Source organism: Crinia signifera, chromosome 3, assembly GCF_055691185.1.
Source record: "Crinia signifera chromosome 3, ASM5569118v1, whole genome shotgun sequence".
Lineage (NCBI taxonomy): Eukaryota > Metazoa > Chordata > Amphibia > Anura > Myobatrachidae > Crinia > Crinia signifera.
In genome coordinates, this window is record NC_139219.1 from 11371059 (window position 1) to 11398163 (window position 27105).

The 27105-nt window shown below is 39.9% G+C and overlaps 1 protein-coding gene across 25 annotated transcripts in view; it reads left to right on the top strand.

The window, feature by feature from the left end:
* The window catches only part of NRXN1 (neurexin 1), a 1139759-nt gene that overhangs the window by 1019314 nt on the left and 93340 nt on the right, over nucleotides 1-27105 (top strand). For 14 of the 25 annotated variants that reach the window (XM_083175246.1, XM_083175248.1, XM_083175250.1 and 11 more), the window contains one exon: nucleotides 22606-22922. In XM_083175246.1, the coding sequence (XP_083031372.1) occupies nucleotides 22606-22922 (317 nt within the window). Of the gene's footprint in view, nucleotides 1-21133; nucleotides 21224-22605; nucleotides 22923-27105 lie in introns of all 25 variants that reach the window. The other 11 variants (XM_083175239.1, XM_083175240.1, XM_083175243.1 and 8 more) reach the window with 1 other exon arrangement.

A 27105-nucleotide genomic window follows, 5' to 3' on the forward strand; every position in this document is an offset into this window, starting at 1 on the left:
CCACTACTGCTTCTACTACTACCACTGTTATTGCTATAGCCACTACTGCTTCTACTACTACCACTGTTATTGCTATATCCACTACTGCTTCTACTGCTACCACTGCTTTTGCTATAGCCACTACTGCTTCTACTGCTACCACTGTTATTGCTATAGCCCCTACTGCTTCTACTACTACCTGTGTTATTGCTATAGCCACTACTGCTTCTACTGCTACCACTGGTATTTCTATAGCCACTACTGCTTCTACTGCTGCCGCTGTTATTGCTATAGCCACTACTGCTTCTACTGCTACCGCTGTTATTGCTATAGCCACTACTGCTTCTACTACTACCACTGTTATTGCTATAGCCACTACTGCTTCTACTACTGCTTCTACTGCTACCGCTGTTATTGCTATAGCCACTACTGCTTCTACTACTACCACTGTTATTGCTATAGCCACTACTGCTTCTACTACTACCACTGTTGTTGCTATATCCACTACTGCTTCTACTGTTACCACTGCTTTTGCTATAGCCACTACTGCTTCTACTGCTACCACTGTTATTGCTATAGCCCCTACTGCTTCTACTACTACCTGTGTTATTGCTATAGCCACTACTGCTTCTACTGCTACCACTGGTATTTCTATAGCCACTACTGCTTCTACTGCTACCGCTGTTATTTATATATCCACTACTGCTTCTACTACTACCATTGTTATTACTATAGCCACTACTGCTTCTACTGCTACCACTGTTATTGCTATAGCCACTACTGCTTCTACTGCCACCACTGTTATTGCTATAGCCACTACTGCTTCTACGGCTACCAATGTTATTGCTATAGCCACTACTGCTTCTACTGCTGCCGCTGTTATTGCTATAGCCACTACTGCTTCTGCTGCTACCACTGTTATTGCTATAGCCACTACTGCTTCTACTGCTGCCGCTGTTATTGCTACAGCCACTACTGCTTCTACTACTACTACCACTGTTATTGCTATAGCCACTACTGCTACTACTACTTCCACTGTTATTGCTATAGCCACTACTGCTTCTGCTGCTACCACTGTTATTGCTATAGCCCCTACTGCTTCTACTACTACCACTGTTATTGCTATAGCCACTACTGCTTCTACTGCTACCACTGTTATTGCTATAGCCACTACTGCTTCTACTACTACCAGTGTTATTGCTATAGCCACTACTGCTTCTACTGCTACCACTGTTATTGCTATAGCCGCTACTGCTTCTACTGCTACCACTGTTATTGTTATATAGCCACTACTGCTTCTACTGCTACCACTGTTATTGCTATAGCCACTACTGCTTCTACTACTACCAGTGTTATTGCTATAGCCACTACTGCTTCTACTGCTACCACTGTTATTGCTATAGCCACTACTGCTTCTACTGCTACCTCTGTTATTGCTATAGCCACTACTGCTTCTACTGCTACCAGTGTTATTGCTATAGCCACTACTGCTACCACTGTTATTGCTATAGCCACTACTGCTTCTACTGCTACCAGTGTTATTGCTATAGCCACTACTGCTTCTACTGCTACCGCTGTTATTGCTATAGCCACTACTGCTTCTACTGCTACCACTGTTATTGCTATAGCCGCTACTGCTTCTACTGCTACCGCTGTTATTGCTATAGCCACTACTGCTTCTACTGCTACCACTGTTATTGCTATAGCCACTACTGCTAATACTACTACCAGTGTTATTGCTATAGCCACTACTGCTTCTACTGCTACCACTGTTATTGCTATAGCCGCTACTGCTTCTACTGCTACCGCTGTTATTGCTATAGCCGCTACTGCTTCTACTGCTACCACTGTTATTGCTATAGCCGCTACTGCTTCTACTGCTACCACTGTTATTGCTATAGCCACTACTGCTTCTACTGCTACCAGTGTTATTGCTATAGCCACTACTGCTTCTACTGCTGCCGCTGTTATTGCTATAGCCACTACTGCTTCTACTGCTACCAATGTTATTGCTATTGCCACTACTGCTTCTACTGCTGCCGCTGTTATTGCTATAGCCACTACTGCTTCTGCTGCTACCACTGTTATTGCTATAGCCACTACTGCTTCTACTGCTGCCGCTGTTATTGCTATAGCCACTACTGCTTCTACTACTACCTCTGTTATTGCTATAGCCACTACTGCTTCTACTGCTACCGCTGTTATTGCTATAGCCGCTACTGCTTCTACTGCTACCACTGTTATTGCTTTAGCCGCTACTGCTTCTACTGCTACCGCTGTTATTGCTATAGCCGCTACTGCTTCTACTACTACCACTGTTATTGCTATAGCCACTTCTGCTTCTGCTGCTACCACTGTTATTGCTATAGCCCCTACTGCTTCTACTACTACCACTGTTATTGCTATAGCCACTACTGCTTCTACTGCTACCACTGTTATTGCTATAGCCACTACTGCTTCTCCTACTACCAGTGTTATTGCTATAGCCACTACTGCTTCTACTACTACCACTGTTATTGCTATAGCCACTACTGCTTCTACTACTACCAGTGTTATTGCTATAGCCACTACTGCTTCTACTACTACCACTGTTATTGCTATAGCCACTACTGCTTCTACTACTACCATTGTTATTGCTATAGCCACTACTGCTTCTACTGCTACCACTGTTATTGCTATAGCCACTACTGCTTCTACTGCTACCAGTGTTATTGCTATAGCCACTACTGCTTCTACTGCCACCACTGTTATTGCTATAGCCACTACTGCTTCTACTGCTACCAATGTTATTGCTATAGCCACTACTGCTTCTACTGCTGCCGCTGTTATTGCTATAGCCACTACTGCTTCTGCTGCTAACACTGTTTATGCTATAGCCACTATTGCTTCTACTGCTGCCGCTGTTATTGCTATAGCCACTACTGCTTCTACTACTACCACTGTTATTGCTATAGCCACTACTGCTTCTACTACTACCATTGTTATTGCTATAGCCACTTCTGCTTCTGCTGCTACCACTGTTATTGCTATAGCCCCTACTGCTTCTACTACTACCACCACTGTTATTGCTATAGCCACTACTGCTTCTACTGCTACCACTGTTATTGCTATAGCCACTACTGCTTCTCCTACTACCAGTGTTATTGCTATAGCCACTACTGCTTATACTGCTACCACTGTTATTGCTATAGCCACTACTGCTTCTGCTGCTACCACTGTTATTGCTATAGCCACTACTGCTTATACTGCTACCACTGTTATTGCTATAGCCACTACTGCTTCTACTGCTACCACTGCTATTGCTATAGCCACTACTGCTTCTACTGCTACCACTGTTATTGCTATAGCCACTACTGCTTTTACTGCTACCACTGTTATTGCTATAGCCACTACTGCTTCTACTGCTACCACTGCTATTGCTATAGCCACTACTGCTTCTACTGCTACCGCTGTTATTGCTATAGCCGCTACTGCTTCTACTGCTGCCGCTGTTATTGCTATAGCCACTACTGCTTCTACTGCTACCACTGTTATTGCTATAGCCACTACTGCTTCTACTGCTACCACTGTTATTGCTATAGCCACTACTGCTTCTACTGCTACCACTGTTATTGCTATAGCCACTACTGCTTATACTGCTACCACTATTATTGCTATAGTCGCTACTGCTTCTACTGCTGCCGCTGTTATTGCTATAGCCACTACTGCTTCTACTGCTACCACTGTTATTGCTATAGCCACTACTGCTTCTACTGCTACCACTGTTATTGCTATAGCCACTACTGCTTCTACTACTACCAGTGTTATTGCTATAGCCACTACTGCTTCTACTGCTACCACTGCTATTGCTATAGCCACTACTGCTTCTACTGCTACCGCTGTTATTGCTATAGCCGCTACTGCTTCTACTGCTGCCGCTGTTATTGCTATAGCCACTACTGCTTCTACTGCTACCACTGTTATTGCTATAGCCACTACTGCTTCTACTGCTACCACTGTTATTGCTATAGCCACTTCTGCTTCTACTGCTGCCGCTGTTATTGCTATAGCCACTACTGCTTCTACTGCTACCACTGTTATTGCTATAGCCACTACTGCTTCTACTGCTACCACTGTTATTGCTATAGCCACTACTGCTTATACTGCTACCACTATTATTGCTATAGCCGCTACTGCTTCTACTGCTGCCGCTGTTATTGCTATAGCCACTACTGCTTCTACTGCTACCACTGTTATTGCTATAGCCAATACTGCTTCTACTGCTACCACTGTTATTGCTATAGCCACTACTGCTTCTACTACTACCAGTGTTATTGCTATAGCCACTACTGCTTCTACTGCTACCACTGTTATTGCTATACCTAAGGGCGTAACTACCATTGGTGCAGGGGGTGCAGCTGCTATGGGGCCCAGAGCTGAGAGGGGCCCACTTTGCCTGTCAAGGTTACATGTGCTGTATATATTTTTCAACATTAGGTGATAAATAGGAGCCCTCACAAACTTTTGCTATGGGGCCCACATGTATCTAGTTACGCCATAGGCTATAGCCACTACTGCTTCTACTGCTACCACTGTTATTGCTATAGCCACTACTGCTTCTACTGCTACCACTGTTATTGCTATAGCCACTACTGCTTCTACTGCTACCACTGTTATTTCTATAGCCACTACTGCTTATACTGCTGCCGCTTTTATTGCTATAGCCACTACTGCTTCTACTGCTACCAGTGTTATTGCTATAGCCACTACTGCTTCTACTTCTACCGCTGTTATTGCTATAGTCACTACTACTTTTACTGCTACCACTGTTATTGCTATAGTCACTTTGGGGTCAGCACCCATAGTTTGAGAACCACTTTTATATATAAAAAAAAGAACAATAAAAGCAGTGAGGCAGCTCAGTTGACATAAAGCTTAGTTTCAAATACTTTTAAGTTCACTTGATACATTATTTGCAGCATGAATATCGCTCACATACATTCAGGAATACAAAGTAAAACGTTCATCTTAAGCAAAATGTGAACTTAGCTGTTTTTTATCTTAATATCTGCAATATTGAATAGGAATAAAAAAATAAAAAAAAAACACTAAAGGAGCACTCACAATATACAGTACTGTAAACAGAAATATAAAGGTGCACCACCTTGTGGCCGAGTACCATCACTGTTTTGTTCTGGAACAAATGTTTTGCAGTTTACATTTCCGCAAAGGTCATACTGTACCTGCTTATTAAATTGTGAAACCTGTATATATATATATATATATATATATATATATATATATATATATCATCCCCTTTAGAGACAGGGATAATGTATATTGTGGAAAAATGTACAATAATAGAAATGACTCTTAACAATAGAGGATTTTATTTTTTCGTGACAGTACCAGCCATGGTAAAAGGTCACACAATGTCATTGGCTTTTCATGTGGCTGGCTTCATATAGTTCTGCAATCCTAAAGCACCCATCTGCTGTCATTTCCCTGAGCATCTGTTTCTGTTATTTAGAGTATCGGCATACCTTGCCAAAAGCATTCAAAGAAAGTATGCGCGAGCGTAAAGCAGCGCCATTGCGGTAATATTACTGTTTTACAGTAAAATATCTCTAAGGCACAAATACACAAATTGAAATGCCACTTCCTGGCTTTGCAGAACCGTCCTAAGCTTCCCTAGGCTGTGGGTTACTGCTGGCATTGCTCTTTTGTCACAGAACAGATTCTCTTTATCTCAGAAACGCCATTATTTATTACTACATGTGCCTATGGTGTTTTGTTTGCTAGACCTCATCCAGACGGCGAACTCCCCTTTTTTTTGTCTTTGCTGTTATAACTAGCCACGCATAGCGTTCTGGAATATGACCTGACACAGATGCAAGAACAGCTGAATTGTTTTTCAGGCTGGAGAATAGATTTCAAGCTACTGTACTACGTCTATTCCGAGCATGTTAAGGATAAAATATACGGTACTGTACTTAGGGGGTGATTCAGTTGTGATATATGCAGCCTAGTGAGCAGGTTACCGCCGCACGCCATCCCACCGAACGTCTACCCATGAGCGGATGCGTTTGCATACACAGGAACGGGAGAGAGGTCATTCGATGGTCACTCACTATCTCTACTGTATGCAAAGAAAAGTCAACCTCGACTGACTTCTCAAGCATCCGCTTCCCGACAAATTCAGGGCGGGCATTTACGTCATGTGATGTCAGGAGACCACGACAAGCAGGCATTGGCATGCCTGTATTCGCAGGGGTACCCCAAAATACTGAGCATTCCTCTGCTTCTGTTCCATCCCCGCCCATTCTGGAGCGAAGACCTTGACGAGTGTGAAACTCGCTGAAGGCGTTTGCTCCAGAGATTTGCACATGCGTATATTTGGACACACGAAAACCCTAAACAACTCCTCCCGCTATGAGCAAGTCTGAATCACCCCCTAAGTAGGTCGAATTTTCACTTTGTACCGTTTCCAACGTTTGATGAAATCGGATCACCTTGTACAAATCCCAATTTCTGGTACTTGTTTCCTAGAACGGCCACAATCGTGAGTGATCGTGGCTCTTAATTAAGGGACACGATCCTCACGATGTGGCCGATTTTTGACACTTTTTTCACTTTGATTGACAGAAATCGGGTCAATCGGTCGGTCGCGACCAATTAAAATCGGCCGCGATGCGACCGACCGATTGACCCGATTTTTCCATAGACTTCAATGTTAAAAAATCTTTTAACATTGAAATCGGGAGGATCTTGTCGGTCTTGTGCCATTATAATGGCACAAGATGAGATGGACTTGATTAAGTCCATCTCACATAGGGAAAAATGTTAAAAAAGGTGAAATGGGCCAATATGACCCATTTCACATTTTTTATGTGCCCGCCATGACCCCACGATAGACGTCAACCCGAAGCGTGGCGAGCGCAGCGAGCCCGCGAGGGGCGGCGGTGCGCGTCCTCCGACCTTTTCATTCCCCTACTATCCACTAGGGCGTGGAGTGAGAATAGAATAGTGTGGCGAGCGCAGCGAGCCACCGAGCCCGAAGCGTGGCGAGCGCAGCGAGCCCCGCGAGGGGACGCGTATACCTGTGAAGTTAGACGCGTCCCCTCGCGGGGCTCGCTGCGCTCGCCACGCTTCGGGCTCGGTGGCTCGCTGCGCTCGCCACACTATTCTATTCTCACTCCACGCCCTAGTGGATAGTAGGGGAATGAAAAGGTCGGAGGACGCGCACCGCCGCCCCTCGCGGGCTCGCTGCGCTCGCCACGCTTCGGGTTGACGTCTATCGTGGGGTCTAGCCCACTTAGTAACATTTGTGGGGGCAATTGAAAATAATCAGGTGAAAAAAAAAAAAATCGGGTGAAAAATCGGTCGATCGGATCGGTCGCATCGTATGCGACCAAATCGCATGCGATGCGATCGATCCGATTTTTTATCTTACGACCACAACGATCTAAATCGTTGTGGCCGTTCTAGGAAACAAGTACCCAATTTCTTAACAGAGGGCCTGATTCAAATTGATACTATTGCTTGGAGTCCCCGGTACGCCACAACTAGGGGCAGCCTGACAGTGGAAGCGGTGTTAGGGGCTGGCAGTCGGATCTGGACACCCTAGTTTTGCAACAATGCAGAACCTAGATCCATCACCCCTATGAAACAGTGGTGACAAGACCAAATTTTGTAGAAGAGTGCCGTTTGCCCCCTCTGCGCTGCCCCAAAAATACAGAGGCTGCAAGCGATTTTGCAAGATCCCCATTCTGCAATTGCGCAGAACCCACCATCGTGTTTGTACATACAGATGGAGCAGCTCTCAGTGGAGCTGCTCCTGGTGTTAGAGTAGCCAATGTGCGCCAAGGAGTCACACGCGCATGAGAAGCTCACATGCCCCATTCTGTTGAAGCCCGCCGCTGCCCTCCGCCGGCTCCCACATATTCCCCCGCAGTCCCCATTTACCCTGCATGTCTGCCAGAAGCAAAGACAGGCAGGGAATCTGTTCCCAGCCGCCGTGCTGACTGGGACTTGTGAGACGCTGGCACATCCCAGTTAGACGGAGCTCCTGTCCGCCAGCCTGCGCCAAATCAGGAGATCTGGCAATTCTTCAGGCTGGCTGACAGGCGCTCCATCTGTAAACCATATTTATTGCAGTATTCATTTAAGGTGTCGTAAGTAGGTTCTAGATCCTGTACAGTGACATCTGCATTTATACTATCATAGATTTATACACTAAAACACAAATGGTCCAACGCGCAATGATATATTAGAAAATACTTAAATTAAATTATGCCATAGTCCTTTAAATGTACTGAAATCATTGGAATAATGAGATAATACTAAATATAGCAAATTGTGTTTTTGTCGCGTTCCCCAGCCTTATTAATTTCTTAACAACAAATGCCATAGGGAGGAGAACTGATGGGAATTTGGACTAAGAGCTGGACACTGTGTTTCCATTATGCCTTTGTTCCTGCCTGTAATGCAGGTATTATTTGTGACAAACTGTGTGAAAGCTATCTACCAATGTGAAATGAAGATTGCACAGCTTGTTAGCTTCCTACGGTCCCCAGCCGCAGTCCAGACTCCCTCTCAATTCCTCAATGATTGTTCCTCTTACTAAGGACTCTGCAATATCAGCAGCATATAAAGAAAAGATGAAAATCCCAAAAGAGAGTTATTGTCCTCCGCTTTTCAGAAAATTTAAAGCGTAAAATTCATATTGTGGATAAATTCCAAGTGGAATAGCCACCATCAGTATGATATTACGGTAAACAAGAGAACATTTGAATTGTTATATACAAGGTATTGGGATGGACGATTAGCATGTCTTTCTAGATGTTGACTAGTAAAAACCAAGGGCCAAATTCGTAGACATACAGGAACCCCACGGTTTACGTTACCTCCGATGGTTGCACCGGCATAGGTGTAGAACATGTCCTGATTGGTAATATGAAGTGCCCCCTGACCTATAGCTTTGTCCCCTGACACCTTTGGGGGGCTGCTTTATGAACTAGGTCTATATCTGATTTAGAGGTTTACTGTAGACTCCATGTTGTACATGGTTATGAGTGCCCATTTAGCTCTGTCTTCATAGCGCATATCTACTATGGCATTCTAATAATCCTTAAAACATACAGTATTTTCGTTTTTGATGAACTGAAAATCATGTTATTTTCATTTATAACTACTGTAAATTTTGTACCCCTAATTGGCAGTTAGTTCAGTAATTCTTCTTACAAAAGACCCTTATGTTTTTATATTAAACATAGAAGTCGTACACGACTTTTAAGTAACCGAGGTTTCCAGTTGAATCTTGTTGACATGATCTCCTTCAACAGCTATAGCACGTTGAACCCCAACATTTTCCATTATACAGTACATTAGGTAAAACATATCATACAGTTCCATGTATCATGTTGAGTCCTCCATCAAAAATTTGGGTCTGAGCACCCTGTAGGAAGTAGGGTTCATAGTGGAATTTTTCTACCCTTCAGTTTTTTTACACACAACAAAAACAAAACAGGCAAGCCAGCAGACATCCACAGTGTTGCCTGCAGGGCCAGATTAGGCCTTAGGGGGGCCGAGACAGTTAAGACAGTGGGGCCTGGGAAAAGGGGGTGTATTTTAGGTTGTGCATACCTCCCAACATGACCAAGAGGAACAAAATGCTCTCTATCTGGATTTACCTCTTAATATGTAATCGGCATCAACTAATTTATAATAAAGAAATTTCAACACAGGTGATTGCAATTAAGAGGGGAGTGCAGGTAGAGAGGATTTTATCCATCCTGGAATTGGTCATGTTGGGAGCTATGGTTTATCTATATTAGGTTTAAACTAATAGTGTAATAAAGTCTGGTTATTGTTTATAGCTCCACTTAATTGGGAGCCGAGTATTTTATAATGTTTTCTTGTAGCGGAACAAAGACAACTAAAACCACCTTAAAATACACTTATATAAAGAAAATCTACTCATCAATCTTGTCACATGCAAGAAAAGCGGCAGCCTCTGTACCACATTCCGGAACTGGAATCATGCTTAGGCCGAGAGGCACCGCCCCCCTTAGTGTATTATATTTAATAATACAATAGTATATAACTATAATGTTTAACTCATTATAGCACGTGCTTTACATTTATGATTGAATTAACAGTAGACTATTTGTACCTGATGTTAAAGTCTCCTGTTTATTACAATGTTACTAAGAATTAATTTTGTTTTGAGAGCTTATTATATTGTCATTGAAAATTATACTAATTCTGTTAAAAACTAGCATCCGTGGCATCTTGTTATGTCCATCAGGGGTTTTGTGGTCTCTGACCTCAATAACTTCATACACAACCATTTGTTGAACTATAAATAAATAACATTTTAGCAATGAGAGAGTAATAAGTTTTGAAATGAAAGAAGCGCTCTTTTGGAGAATCCACATTGCAAACCCTCCGTTCTGACCTTACAATAATAGGGGAAGATAAAGTTGATTGACTGTGTTTGTCAGTCAAACAAAAGGATTCAATTCAACAGTTTGACCTTTTTCTGCCTTTTGTGGTATCCCCTTAGCACTTGGTGTTATTAGTTTACTATAAAGGGAACTGTCTTGGAGTAACTGAAAAGCTGAAAGACTGCCAGTGCTTCCTCGGTCTGAACATATGTATTATGATGAGACTTAAGTTTTTTTGGTACTTGTTTCCTAGAACGGCCACAATCGTGAGTGATCGTGGCTCTTAATTAAGGGACACGATCCTCACGATGTGGCCGATTTTTGACACTTTTTTCACTTTGATTGACAGAAATCGGGTCAATCGGTCGGTCGCGACCAATTAAAATCGGCCGCGATGCGACCGACCGATTGACCCGATTTTTCCATAGACTTCAATGTTAAAAAATCTTTTAACATTGAAATCGGGAGGATCTTGTCGGTCTTGTGCCATTATAATGGCACAAGATGAGATGGACTTGATTAAGTCCATCTCACATAGGGAAAAATGTTAAAAAAGGTGAAATGGGCCAATATGACCCATTTCACATTTTTTATGTGCCCGCCATGACCCCACGATAGACGTCAACCCGAAGCGTGGCGAGCGCAGCGAGCCCGCGAGGGGCGGCGGTGCGCGTCCTCCGACCTTTTCATTCCCCTACTATCCACTAGGGCGTGGAGTGAGAATAGAATAGTGTGGCGAGCGCAGCGAGCCACCGAGCCCGAAGCGTGGCGAGCGCAGCGAGCCCCGCGAGGGGACGCGTATACCTGTGAAGTTAGACGCGTCCCCTCGCGGGGCTCGCTGCGCTCGCCACGCTTCGGGCTCGGTGGCTCGCTGCGCTCGCCACACTATTCTATTCTCACTCCACGCCCTAGTGGATAGTAGGGGAATGAAAAGGTCGGAGGACGCGCACCGCCGCCCCTCGCGGGCTCGCTGCGCTCGCCACGCTTCGGGTTGACGTCTATCGTGGGGTCTAGCCCACTTAGTAACATTTGTGGGGGCAATTGAAAATAATCAGGTGAAAAAAAAAAAAAATCGGGTGAAAAATCGGTCGATCGGATCGGTCGCATCGTATGCGACCAAATCGCATGCGATGCGATCGATCCGATTTTTTATCTTACGACCACAACGATCTAAATCGTTGTGGCCGTTCTAGGAAACAAGTACCGTTTTTTTCAGATACCACAATAAGACAGCTGTACAAGTAAGACAGTTATACAGATTGGATTTGATGGCACAAATAAAGAAGTAGTTCATGCAATCTAGAAATTTAACCATCTTAGAAAATACACATATTCTATAGTTACGGCATCCAGCTGTGAAGTCTTACATTATTATTATTATTATTATTATTTTTATTATTAATATTATTATTATCCTTTATGGATATAAAAACAAAATATTATACAGTACTGTACAGAAAATATTATTGCCTATCCCTGACTCCATGAATCTTAAAGTACTTTATAAGGAAGATTTATCAAAACTTGAAGAGCAATAAAGTTGTTCCAACCAGTAAAGGCTCTAAATAGAAGAGCACCACCAATTGCCACCCAATCAGCTGCTGTTATTTGTCAAGCACACCCTGCAAAAAGACGAATACTGTACAGTAGAAACTGATTTGGTGGTACTATAAGGAAGAGCTATCAAAGTCTACAGTAAAGTGGTAAAGAATTAAACCAACCAATCATCTCCTACTGTAGCTGTCATGCTGTTGGTCGTACTTGAAAAAGACAGCTGATTGGTTGTTACTTAAATTTTTCTCCATTTTGTCTCTCTCCAAGCATTGATAAATATTCCCCTAAAGTGTAGTTTTATGATATGAAGCGAAGCCCAGAATCAACCAAAGATTTGGTCTCTTCCTATTTAAGAAGACCTTTGTCCATGGATATTGATAGTTGCCAGTAGCCATCATAAATACGTTTTCTACAGCCTTAGCTTTCTTATGAAATCGTGATTTTTTTTTTAATGATGCTTAAGGAACCTTTGGGTTTGATACTTTTTATTTTTGCAGAATAATAGCCTCAGAATCCCGAAACAGCTTCCATCGTATTGCCCAAGGATCCATGCCATTCTGGTACAATAGAAATTTCTACAGTACTGGCTCCAGACTTGCATTGCCTATGAGCTGAGTATCATTGTTCATTCAGGAACCTGACAAATATAGTCAGCTATTTAGCACTTAATGGGGATGAAGCAGACATGAACTTATCCTGCCTGTTATCACACTGTACATGCTCTAGAACTGAGCAGTTGGGAGTTAAGCCCACACAGTTGTATCCATTGCATTGCTATGTAAGCATGTCTATGTAAATGCAGTGTAGGACATAGCAAATACATATTTCTGTTTGCATCCTGTGAAGGGTTAAGTTTAAGGGTGCTCAAATGATGATTACTATTGGTACACCATCTATGCAGCTAGGGGATGGTCACTACACTAGGAGGATGTTTCTGAGTTGATTGGAAATGTACTTGCAGACACACCTTTGTGCCGTAAAAAAGAAATCAGTGCACGCGTCATAAAGCATACAGACACAGACCGAGATCATACGGATCGGGCCAGTCTTTGCATGCATTAGGCATTTCTGGGTGATTGTAGCACGGTTAACCCTGCATACTGTACGCACAGGACTTTTCTGTCTATTGGATGGTTAAGCCAACTTCAGCAGTGTACGGACAAAGAGGGGAAGCCTGTTTCAGATGGACCTTTTGCAACCAGCATGGAGCGGGTGCATGTGTTAACCATAGTGATGACTTTGCCTTTAGAAAAACAATGGGAGGTAAATCATGAAAATGTTAAAAAGAAAATTCAAAAACACCCACATTGACCTTTTCACATATCAACATTTTGCATGTGTTTACCAATTATGAACAACTACGTTGTGCGCTTCAACCTTTTTGATGTTGACCTATTGACTGTCAACCTAAACAATGACTGTCAGCCCTTCGGGGACCTACGAACAGTTTTTGTGCTTTTCAGTTTTTATTTAAACCTTTAAAAAAATAAACTGAATATCTATATTCAAAAGGGGAAAAAAAAACATAGATATTTGTTTTATACTACTGACTCACAAAGCCACATTCCTCCTGTTATAGGAGGCTAATGTGTTTGTAGCCCTAAAATGCAGACATTTCCAATCTTTTCTTCCTCCCTCAAATTCTTGCGGTGGACAAGAGAACGAACTCTTTGTAATTCCATCAAAGTCGTCAATGCCACAAACACAAATCATGACAAAACTTTGACCTGTGTTTTATTTTACCTCCTTGCATTCCCAAAGCCAAGATGATTTCTACTTGACAACAAATAGATGTCTTCAATTAAGCTTTATGCTCGTCATTTGTTCACGTTTATATCACTCCTGACAGGCATGTATATTGCCAAATATCCAGCGCAGACAACTTTTGTAGAGCCGAATATCACAGAGGATATTTTATATGGAAGATGATAGCATACAGATAGTTTAATTTGTACATTGTATTGCCTCTTCGCATTTTACTGTAGTACATTCATTTGATGGATAATGTAATACAAAACAAGATCCCCTTGAAAGATATAGTTTATTAGGATTAATTTTGCAAGTAAATCCATGTTAATCCAGGGAGACAGATGTACTGGAACAATATCTAGATGCTACTGCGCCACTCAGAGACACTCTATTTCCCCTTCTGTGCTTTATTAAAGACGAATAAAACCTGTAGAAATGTTCCTTAGATTTGGTTTTCCAAACAAACAAGACGCTTCAAAAATAACTACACTTAAGTGCTAAAGAAGAACAAACTGAACGATCGTTGGCAACAACACGTTTTATTGCCCTGTACTTTTTAAAGGACAACGTGTTCGTTTAAGAGGATAACATTTATGTAGAACCTTTGTAAACAGGTTTATACCTGGAAATATATATTTCCAGGAATGCTTTTCCGGAACAGTGGGATACTAGATTTTTTGGAGGCCATAGTAGGACCAATTGAATATAAAAGCCGCAATAACTTATCATATACTCTACTTTCATATGTATATCGTGGTATCGTGCTTTTTTTTTCGTGCTTTTTTTTTCAACCATCTTTTATTTCAATTAAAACAGACCCAGATTACATAGGAATTTTTAAAAAAAATTACACCTTAATATCTAATTCACCATTAGTATCTTAAACTCATGATACCACTACATTGTGTCATAAACATAATGAGACTCGGGACCAGGGCATATGTAAAAACAATCCCCCTTCCCTAGAACATAGGCTGACATTCCTATACTGCTCTTAATAGAGCTAGACACCCCACACACATGACATATAATTCCTACCCTCTGAGATGTAGACTACCCATCCACCCCAGGGACTTAGACAACATACCCTACTTAACCCCAGACTCAAAGACCACCTACTGCAACCACCAAATCCAACCCCCCACCAAGGAAATAGTCTACCCATCTTTCCAACCCCCTGACATATATAATACCTGCTCTACAACACCCCCCCCCCTGAAATGTAGGCTACCTGCCCCACTCACCCTCCCCACACCTAAACCAGCTTTGGGGGTAGAGGCAGCTTTGAAGATGTTAAACTGAGGTATCCTAATGCAGTAGTTTCACATTAACAGTCTCAGATTCAAAATGACTCTGTTTTTTTCTGGAAACTTGGTGGGATGTAGGAAAGAGACACTTTAGGTAGTAGTTAAGGCAACATAAGGGGCGTAGTTTTTTATTACCAAATACTACTCCAAATGCATGCAGTTGAACTAATCCTCCTATACAAGAAAACATGCTCTTTTAAAATTGCATAAAGACAAAGCATCATCACAAAATCATCGCAATATGCATTTAGCACTGTGCTATTAGCATACGTCAGGACATTTACATAAGAAATATAAATAAAGAAATAAACAAAAATAAAAAATACAATTAATATATATAAATAAATATAAATACTTAAATATTAAGTTAAATCAATAAGGCATTTTTTTTAATCAATATTATCTGCAGTGTTAAATAAATGACACGTGTCCCCACTGTGCCTTCACTTGTTCAGTGGGCTTTCCTTGCATGGGTAAGCTCTTGCCATGGCACTCTAGTAAATTTCTTCACCATTGCGGCTACAGTAGGTGATAGCACAGATGTTGCTCTAGATAGGGTGGGGCAGCACGGATGGTGTAATGGTGTAATGGTTAGCATTACTGCCTCACAGCAGGTCATGGGTTTGATTCCCACCATAGCCCCAACTGTGTGGAGTTTGTATATCCTCGCCTTACTTGAGTGGGTTTCCTCCAGGCACTCCAGTTTCCTCCCACACTCCAAAAATATACTGGTAAGCGAATTGGCTCCTAACAAAAAACAATCCTAGAATGTCTGTGTGTGCCTGTGTAGGGAATATAGATTGTAAGCTCTGCTGGGGCAGGGCAATGAATCTAAAACGCTTAGGGGCAGTGGCTATGTGCTGTGTGCAAGAGGCTGCTGTATGGTAGAGGGATGCCACCCTCAAAAAAGTATTACAAGTAAAAAGGAAAAAACCTTCAGGCGATGTATGTACACAAAACAACACTTTAATAACAATACTCAATAATTAAAATACATAGAAATAATTGCATGCATGCAAAAAACATAAAAAAAACAAAAAAAAATAATTGTTTTAAAAATGGCCATAATATATACCAATACTTCAATCTTGACTAATGGATACTTGAGGCACACGGTGTCCTATAGATCAATAATTGGGCAGCTGTGGAGTCCACAAAATAAAAGTTACATTACATCTGTAGGTTTGTAAATTTGTATATATCCTCCCAGTTGGTCAGATGTACAATATATGGAGGAGCTGATATTACTCACACACCGCTCTCCAAGTTTATGTTAAGGAGGGGAAGATATGTCAATGCAAAATCTGAACTCTTCAGATTGAATGGACCGTTGTCAGATCTTTTGGTATCTGTGGCCGGTCACCGGGCCGCCTGTGTGGATGAATCTGATGACAATGTTAGCCAACCACTGGCCGCTCAGTGCAGGTGCCACTGATCTTACCTGCGGCAAACAGAATGTCTCACACTTCCAGGCTATGAGCCATCCAGCGGGCCAAGTCGGGAGTGGAGTCTACCTGCTCTGGCGGTAGCGTGACAGCTGCAGCTGGTAAATGCCGCACGTGTGGATATCAGCTGAGGCAGGGACTGATGTGAATGTTCTAATATTCTCTGTAAAGGTCTGCGGAATATCGGTGCTGTTGAAAAAAAAATTGAAAAAGGACTTTCCTCACTTTCATTAATAGGCCCAAATAAATGACTCTTTAAACTTAAAAATGAAGGGGCAACACCCTCCTACTGCCTTATGCGAGAAGACCTTAGCTGGAGTTCTGCAGCATTCAGCCACATACACTTACTTGCTTAGTGAGCACCTTAATGCCACCCCCCCGCCGAATGGCAGCGCTCCCCCCATCACAGCACAAAAACCCCATCCCCCCTATGCGAACACAACCCCTTGCATGTGGCTGGAGGGGAGAGAAATAATTTCATGGTCTCCCCTTTAGTAATAAAAGTCAGTCTAAACTGACATCATGTGACATCAATTGCGCGCCCCGAGAAGGCATTGGCCCGCCTTTTTATGGGGATTCCCATAATACGTTGTGCATTCCCCTGCTGCCACCCCCCTACCCGCCCCTGGCCCTCCCTACCCGCCTCAAATGGCGTTGCATGTTACTGGCCAAAGTCGTTTGCTGTCTGGGTTTGCACATGCGCAGAAATGTGCATGCACAACCCCGAACATCAGGGCTGGTGTTGAATTTGGATCTCAGCAGTGATCTTGAATCATTCCCTATGTGCACATTCTCAGAGTTACCAGTTGCTGCCATCATTTGTAGTTTCGCGACCAGACTTTCTTCTTTAGGTAACTCAGTGTTCACCGCTAACAGCAGATCCACATGCAAAGACTGCGGTAGCACAGACAATATATGATTTTTTGATATTTTGGTATATAACGATCAGTTCCACAATGGACAAGCAGTTAACGTTGTTTTAGAAACACAGATGCTTGATTTCAAGTGGCGTGTCCTTTGATGTCCCTTACACATATGTCAGGTATGACTCTAAAACTCAGAAGAAGACTTTGTTCTAACTTTCATGCAACAAAACGACCCAAACATCTATATAGCCATCTTTTTTCAAATATGACAGATGTGTGTCTGCTTCCATGTGGCTTAGTTAGTTGAAAACCAGCTTGACTGTTAATAAGACTTAGATCAATGACAGCAGAACAGCCTTTCCATAAAGCAGAGTGATAGAAAATAAAATACGTAACAAAAAATATGTAGGAAATATTTATTATTCAGTTCTGCCCTTAAAATATGTGGAAACTGCTTTTTTTCGCATGTTTAAGGGCATAATTAAATGTCGTTTAAAGTACTGTATCAATAAAGAAAACATCTGTTCTCTGTCCACCAGCCTCCGCATGCAGACACCACAGTTTTTTATAGGGACTATATTTTAGTAAGTAAGTAAGTAAGTAAGTAAGTAAGTTTAATTTATATAGCGCACTTTCTCCAACAGGACTCTAGGCACCATTTTGTACAATTTTATAAGATTCACAATGCAAAGGTAGTATGGGATTCATATGAAATTAGCATATTCTCTGCAAATGGGCAGCCCTGATGGAGAGGGATCTTGCAATCCCTCTCCAGAGGGCAGCAGCACTGTGCATCATGGCTTTTTAAAAAAAAAAATACACACGAACAGCTGAAAACCTGCACATGCTCAGTTGCTGAAAGTGGGTCCACAGCTTGAAGTAAAGTGATTGTGGAGCTTCTTCTTTATTGCTAGGACAGGATCTTATCAGAGACTATGTCACACTGATTGATATTACTCTATTTTGTTCGAAAATTAATCCTCTTAACATTCTCGTGCAGGCCGCAAATCATAAGTATGCCCCATAAACACATTGCCTGCTTCTTAAACCATACATTCTTCTGTATGCCTTATGTCTATGACTAGAGGCGAGATGCATCAAAATGTCTAAAGAGGTCAAGTGGTTTTGTTGTACAATGCAGCCCATCAGCTAGCTGCCATTTACCAGGTGCATTTGATAAAATGATAGGCTGAATCTGATTGGTTGCTATGCCATCTGTCATTTTTGGAAGTTCAGATGCATGTTCCCCACAGAGTCTTTTTCATGGCCTGTTTTCTACCCTAGCTTTGTAGCCCTAATGTAATCAGCAAACCATTGACCGCTTTTGCTAGTTCTCTCTAGAATGGTTGTAGCTCTCACCCATAAGACTACAAATGGTTAAAACCCACCATGGGTGCCCTTTATCAAAGCTTAGCGAGAGATAAAGTACAAACCAAGCAGAATCTAGCTCCTGTTTTACAGACTCCATGCATTATTTCCTATTTGCAGTACAATCAATTCCCAAAGATCTTAAATTCTGGAATACACATGACCTTCTAACAATTAATTATGTGTAATAACCTTGACGAGGTATTTGACATTTTAAAACATTCCTTGTTTTGAAGCTTTCCAGTACAATCACTATATTCGAAAGTATATGCTTTTAAATACACATACTTGTTTTTTTACTGTTAGTGTCCTTTTAATATGGACCCTACTTGAGCGGAGCTCTTGAGTTATGTTTATGCTATATTGTAAGAAATGCATTTCACATTATGATTGACAACGCAAAGACTTCAACCTTCCAATGTGAGGAGCAGTGGTGTAACTACAAAATCAGAACCCCACCCACCCCCTCCAGAATCTTGGCAGGCAGCCCACCCATGAATTTTGGCCGGCAGACAGGCAGTCCCTCCACCGGAATTTGGGCAGGCAAACTGCCCCCCACCACCACCACCAGAATTGTGTGAGGAAGAAAGGCAGTCCCCTCGACCCAGAATTTCAGCAGGCAGCCCCCCAGCCCTGCCTTACCCCTATACTTGCCACCACCGTCGCCACCGGGTATGTGGCCGGGACCTGCCGATCTACTTGTCTGCAGTCCTGGCGCTCCTCCTGGACTGGCTCCTAATGAAAAATGACCTTCACAAGATGGCTGCCCCTAACAGAACACCGTTATTAAGGTGTCTGATGTAAGGGGTGGACATTTTTTGAAAGTCATTTTTCATTAAGAGGTAGAGCAGAAACTACAAGTGCCGGGACTGGCGCAGACAAGTAGATCTGAGGGTCCCGGCAGTGGCAAGCAGGGGAGTTTGGGGTAAGGCAGGTCCCGGTGGCAGTGCAGTGCATTGATAGCCCATGGTGCTCTCACTTACTCCATGCCTCCCCGGTCTGTGGGGCTATTATTACGCCTGGTGAGGAGCATGTTGGGCACAAGTATTTTAAAGGATTTTCAAAGTTCTCCTCTATTCAATGGTTTTATTAAAATAGAATATACTGTACTGTAAAGTTTGTAAGATCAGCCCTCCACAACAACTAACATTACCTCCTGTGTCTTTTAAGTTATACAGTATAATGGTTTTTCCTGATGATGAGCTTGACTGTGCCTACTCGTTACTGAACTAAGAAGACACAAGTGTATATTTCGTAATCTGCACCCATTTTATATTTGTCATGAAGATGGCTATGCAACAGCAATTATTCTACAGACTGAGCGCATTATACAACACTTTTAACGCCATACTGTAGTTATGCAGATGGAAGCTTTTATTTATTGATTGTAGAAAGAAAAAAATTCATATTAGATTCTATAATTTTGAAATTAGCATTACAAAGCAGTCTCAGGTTGCTCTTTGCCGAAAGTAAAGATGATTTATTGGTAAAACCTTAACATTTTGGATAGTGATTGAAGAGATGGATTAGACAGTTGCATTGCCCAAATTCCCTTGAATGGATGCGGTAATGTGCATTTTTCAGTTTTTTTTGTGAGATTTATTGGAATTGTTTTGTTTAGTTTTGTGCATTTATTTTTGTTAATGTTAATCAAAATCACCTTTAAATTCTCAACCGAAACAATAAAGGATTCCAGCAGGGTATTTGAGGAGCAAGACAAATACTTGTAATGAAAATTTAATTAGGATGAAACTCACATGGGATAGATCAATACCTTAACACAACTGGAAAAACTTTTGTCAATCCTTATTCCATGCTAACCGAGTTACCATTTACTAATTTATGTCTTTTTTTAAAAAATATATAATTTCTTATAACTTGCAAATGCAATTGTACCATGTGATTTTTTGAATCTTGTGGATCAGAATTATTTTTTCTTCAAATAATTGATTCGTTTTGTCATTTTTTTTTCGTTACATGGATGCATTGGTACTATCATCCAAATATGGTATTCTGATTCATAGCCTTTTTTTAAATGACTAACCTGGCTTAAGAGGTTGGATGTATCCTGTTAAATTAAATATGTTACATATGAACATGTTTAACTAGATAATAACAAATACCAAAAAACGCTGCTATATTTCGTGTAAAGCCATTATATGATGCTTAAATCTGTCTTTTTGGGTCTGTCTATAACATAATTTTAATAACCTAGTTCAAGTGCAGAATTCTAATTTTCAATTAACTTAAGAATAATTTTGTTTGCTAAAATAAAATAAAGGAATGAATGAAACATGATATGTTTTAGGTACAATTTTTTTAAAAATCCAAATTTCAAAAAGTCATGTGGCAACTGTATAGCTCAAGCTTTAAGTATTAACTTTTAACCTTTGACCTTACAGATTTTAACCAATGAAATGTCTCTTTAAACTTTAAAGGAAACAATGATAACGAACGCCTGGCGATTGCTAGACAGCGAATTCCATATCGACTTGGTCGAGTAGTTGATGATTGGCTACTCGACAAAGGTAAAAAACATTGATTAAAACTTCAACTAAAAATAATTTGAACATAACCAAGTAGTATTTCATTGTAACTCTAATAAACCTTAAAAAATAAATTTTCAGTAAAACTAAATTAAAATCATTTAAAACAGTAAAATCTAGATAGTAAGATTTTGCATACAATGTATAATAATTTTCTTACCTGTCTAGAAAATTAGATGGTTAATAATCGCACCCTGTTAACTTAAGGTTAAAGGGACTGTAAATATAATCCACTAACTCAATCTATGAAGGCACTCATAGATAACTTTAACCAAATATTCTAAATTATTCATAGATTATTTTTCCTATTCCCGCATCTAAATTATTAACTAAAATATGATCAGTATTCATACCTTTCTCATGGGCCTGAAAAAAATATATTTGTTTAAACTACAGGTATTCTAAATAGTGGGCAATATGACTTGCCAATCAAAATGAAGTCCCTTTAACATTTGCATCCTGTCAAGGAATTTTTTTTGAACAAACCTTAATTAAACAGAACTTAAATTTGTGTGCATGCTAATCACACGCAGAGACGTTCTGCTTAAAAATGTGTCTGTGATATCATAAAATTGGCAATATGTTAAAAAAATGTGTGTAATGAAATTGTGCCATATTTTCACCATTGGTATGTGTATCATTACTGCAGTAAATTTTACATTAGAAAGTTTTTTTTTTAATTGATAGTATTGCTAAATGCCAATCAGAGTGATCAATACTTTGGCAGTATTATGATGGAATTCTATTTTAAACTGGTTGTGGGCCCAAAAAAAATGGTTATAGTTGTGGTAAATGTTCCAAATGTAAAGATAATTACATAAATGTATTACACTATAATATGTTTACTGAAGAGTCCTACATATATGTTGGTCAACTATATGTATATTATAATATATATATATATATATATATATATATATATATATATATATATATATATATATATAGTGCCTTATAATAAAGCATTGACATTATTGATATTATAATGCTTGAATATGTGTAATATATTTATTATTATTATTATCATTCTTGTTTCTTTACATTAGAAACAAATTTAAATTAAATTAAACAAAGTACGATTGAATAAAAATATTCCAATTGATTTTTTTGATTTTTAATACAAACTAATCAATATTCACCTTTGATTGGCCTTTCAGCATGGTAATTCATTCAAGTAACTATAGTTTTACTGTTAGCCATCTATGTCACTGTCATCTCATTAAAAGCAATGGATTATGAGATTTATCTGAACCTCATAATTTATTGCAGTCATCATTCATGTCATCAAATTCTGTTATTCATCCTTTCCAGAATATAAAGTTCACAGTCAACATTTTTGCATGTATGTAATGTTATTTTTGCAGGACGGCAACTCACAATCTTCAATAGCCAGGCAACAATTAAAATCGGTGGGAAGGACCGGGGACATCCATTTCAAGGCCAGCTTAGTGGCCTCTACTATAATGGCTTAAAAGTTTTGAACATGGCAGCAGAGAGTGATTCCAACATCGTGATTGAGGGAAATGTGAGACTAGTTGGTGATGTGCCTTCATCTATGACTACGGAGTCAACTGCCACAGCCATGCAATCAGAGATGTCCACCTCTATTATGGAGACCACTACCACATTGGCAACGAGCACTAGAAGAACAAAAACACCTACAAGGGAACCAGTTGGTCAGGTTAGTAGACCTTTTTTTGTGTCTTGTATTTGTTTTTAATTGTTTTAAATTAGGTATAGCAATTAAATCAGTTTATATTTTTTTTTTTAATTAATACATATAATATACATACAATATACAATAAACATGTACTGTACACGCTAACACATTTCCGAAGGGTCACTCAGAATAAGATATGGTAAAATAAAAAAATAAAAAACATAAAACATACTAGTATTACTGACATTGATCCACCAAAAATATTTGGCTTATCTTTGTCGCATTGAACTACCGTAATACATCACAATATGTTAATGCTTTAGAGGTGACAACGGGATTTTGGAAAAAATTTACATAGCAAACAAAGTTATAAATGTTTATTTAGAAACAGGATGCAGTGAATAATTATGTATTATATATAACCCATAATAACCACTGAGTAAGTTCTTTCTTAAGTCAGTTTTTTCTTAAGTGACTGTAATTAAAGTCAATGTCTCCTAAAATGTCCATAAATGTACGTATGTATCCATCCTTATCATCTAGTGATGAGTCCTTATGCCAAGGTTTTCAACATTGTGCTGTAGTTATCATCATATAAGCACAGTAATTACACGTTACATTCTTATAACAACTGTGTTTTTATGTTTAATGCATTCTATAAAATAATATCTGCTAAAAATTGGTCCTTAAGATAACAATGTACAAAAAAGATGTATAAACAATTTAAAAACAGATGTGTGCACACACTACTTACGCATATGCACGCACACGCGCACACGCACACATGCGCACATACATTCCTGGTGTAGGTTAAGAAACCATCCTCAGTTGCTAATCTATTTTAATGTAATTTTTATTTAATCTATTTTAATTAGTGACAATTATTTTACTCCACGACAGATCTACAGGTTTATATGTATAATTTATATAATTTTTTTAAGCACTTATGTTTCAAATATGCGGTATTTTATGCAGCTGTACATGTGTATGATTTGTGAAATATATGTACAAGTACAGTATAAAAGTCTTCATCTGGCAAATTGCTTGTTTTGGATTTACAATTTGAAGGTAAGCAGAGAATTGGTTATTTTTTGGTGACCTAATCTTTTAATCATGTTTCCCCTTTTTATAACCAATGTTTTCTAGCTAAATTATTGCAATATCCAATGAAATGTCAAATTAAATTCTGATTTACAATCGAGATGTATCAAACCTTCTAAATAACACAAGTGCAGAAGTTGCCCATTGCAACCAATCATGTTTTAGTACATCCTACAAAATGATAGCCAGAGTCAGATTTATTTTGTAATGGGCAACTCATCCACTTATCCATTTTTTTAAGTTTTGATACATCTCCCACTTAGAAATATTTAATGGTTATAGCATTTTGTTCTTAGATTCCAGTTATATCTGCAGATCTGACTTGACAATCGGTGTGGTATAGAAGATTTACAATGTCTAGCTAGACAATCATTATGTCAACAATCATTAGGTCAACAGATCTAACAGATCGACAGATCGACAGTAACAAAAGCTTGAAAGCGGGTAAGGTTGACTGGTACATAAAGTCAACATGACAATGATCAATGCAAGTGTTTTTGGAGTCATTTTGCATGTTTCATCATACGTGACCACAATCAGTGGACCCTTGTGGGCTCATTACACTCACCATGTTTTGGGCAAGGTAACTAGTTCCTCTGCACTCAGCATGGGTTACTAATCTTAATCATACTCTACATGAATAGTAAATCAAGCACAATTGAGAAAATAAAAAAATGTCAACCATCTTTTTGACTATTGTTGACCTTTCACTTGTCAACCTTTTGTACTTGTCAAACTTTTGTACCTGTCAAGCTAACACATTTTGAACAAAAGGTATGGACCTATTGAATGTTTACCTAGACACTGTCGACTAATCATTGTACAGTTAAAGAAACACTGGCTGTATGTTTTTTCGTTTGATTTCCTGATTTCCCTGTTTTTTTCTCAAAAGTGTAGCTTTAGTAAATCTTTAGTGAATCTACCCGAAAATATTCCATATTTTCATCCAATGCTCTATTTGTGGTCATTCGCTCTACTAAGCATTTGTTCTTGGAAATGTTCACTGGTTGAACAACATGGTTTATTGCATGCCTTTAATTAATTAGTGTCCCAGTTCTACCGGCTTAGATATGAGGGCAGATTCTCAACAATGTCTTTAGCAGGCATACCGTATGTTGTCGTTTGTTACAAACGGTTTCTATAAATGGTTCACAGAGAATGACTGGTTTACTATGAAGAAAAGAATTCTGCTGTGGTGTTTTGTTTTCCTCAATCAAACTGAGCTTGCAGTGATAACAGTGAGCCACTTAAACAGCAATTGCAATATACCCTAGGGTGATTGAATGTTTTGGAACAATGGAAACACATTTTTGGCCAAGCAGAATTAAATTGGCTCCACTTTAAACTGCAAAGCATAAGCAAGCTTGGTAAATCTGTAGGGCAAAATATGGGTGAAGGATGTGTTTCTGTTTATGTCGAAGCAGTGACTTTGAAGAAGACGTCTCGAAATATTCTCACGACAGCCTTAGTTTTTGCCCTGCAACCTAAACAGAATAAAGGCGAGCATCTGAAAAAGCACAATACAGTCACTTACAACCAATTTCACTTTGAAGTCAGAAGATTTCACTGTACCAGGTGACCTATATACAGTATGCTTTTTTATTTTACAATACTGCATACAGCGCTCAGAAACATTAGGTTGACTAGAATGGCTTGCAGTTAGCGTGCCAGGCACTTATTTTTAATTCATCATGCAGTCTCTTGATTTCTGTTTGTGTGTGTGTGTTTAGAAACATTTCTCTTTGACCAAAGGTTGGATTTACAGTATCTGTCTGGTCTAGCTAGCTTCACTGTCTAAGAGAAGAACTTTTTATGTTTGTTCCAGTTCTTTGAGTACATCATGGTTTTGTCTGATCAAGTTCTTCCAGAGCCTTCACCGTTACCTGTTTGTTGGTATTGTTCTAGTTGGTGTAATATTAGTTCATTAAGGAAAATGTAGTCAATGAATTGCATGCTATGGAGGGAAAACATGTGAGTAATAGTACCTGATTTTTTAGGGGTCACATCGAGAGAGAAGGGGGTCAGTGTGCAGTTTCCCTCTGAGCCCCCTCAGCCAGCTGCTCATTAGTGAGCACTACTAGATTTGACACTGTGTCATAGTCTACAGTGTAGGCGTAGGTCTCCAGGGAAATGGCATGGAGGCCATTTTCCTGGAGTTTTTTTTACTGTGCATTTGCAAAATACCAGGAAATTGTAAACTTTCAAAGTGATTTCTGCAGCACTCTAGCTGCTGATGCAGGACTCAGAAAAAGGTCATTGTTTTAGAAACTGGAACAGAGTTTGTGATTTGGCCCCCCTTGAACCCAGGGGCCTGTGTGCACTGCATACACAGTACCCATTACAGAAACACCACTGCAGATTATATTGGTTGCTATGTATGAGACACATTAATTACCCAACTAAGCCTCGGCATTTTGATATTACTTACTCAGGCTTAACAGTCATGAGTAGATCATTTAGATTTTTGAAACATTGGCTACTAACAAGTATCTGTGAGGTACGAGTGCAGAAGAACTTTTTAGGTGGCACAATTTATTAGAAATGACTGTACCCCTTAAAATCAGACAAAGATTTCACTGTGGACCAGGACTTCCTTAAATGCCAATGATAGAATACTTGGTTCTATGGTTATTTGTTTCTGTTTGGACTGACAACCCAATATGAATGCTATGTTATAAACTACAGTATATGAAATCTTCTATAAAGTGGCAAAGAGGAGGAGTTAACCATAGTGACCAATCAGCTCCTAGATAACATTTATAAATTCTACAAAATGAAAAGTAGAACCAATTAGTTGCTATATGCAAATCCTCCACTGGTCCGCGTCTACATTCTTTATAAAGTGTGATACAACTCCCCATATAACCCACCAGTATGTGTTTGAGGTATTTGAGGCATCTAGAGCACCCAGTGTACATCCATGGACGTTTAAAGAGATCACACAAACTACATACAAATAGAGGCCTGAATGGAATTGAACTCATGACCCCAGTTACTATGAGCCAGCAATGTACCAAGGGCTGCCCAGTGGTTGTTAGAATGCCAGTCTTTAGCTTGCAGCTGTTGATACATATGTATAGGTTGAATTTCCTGTACCACTCAG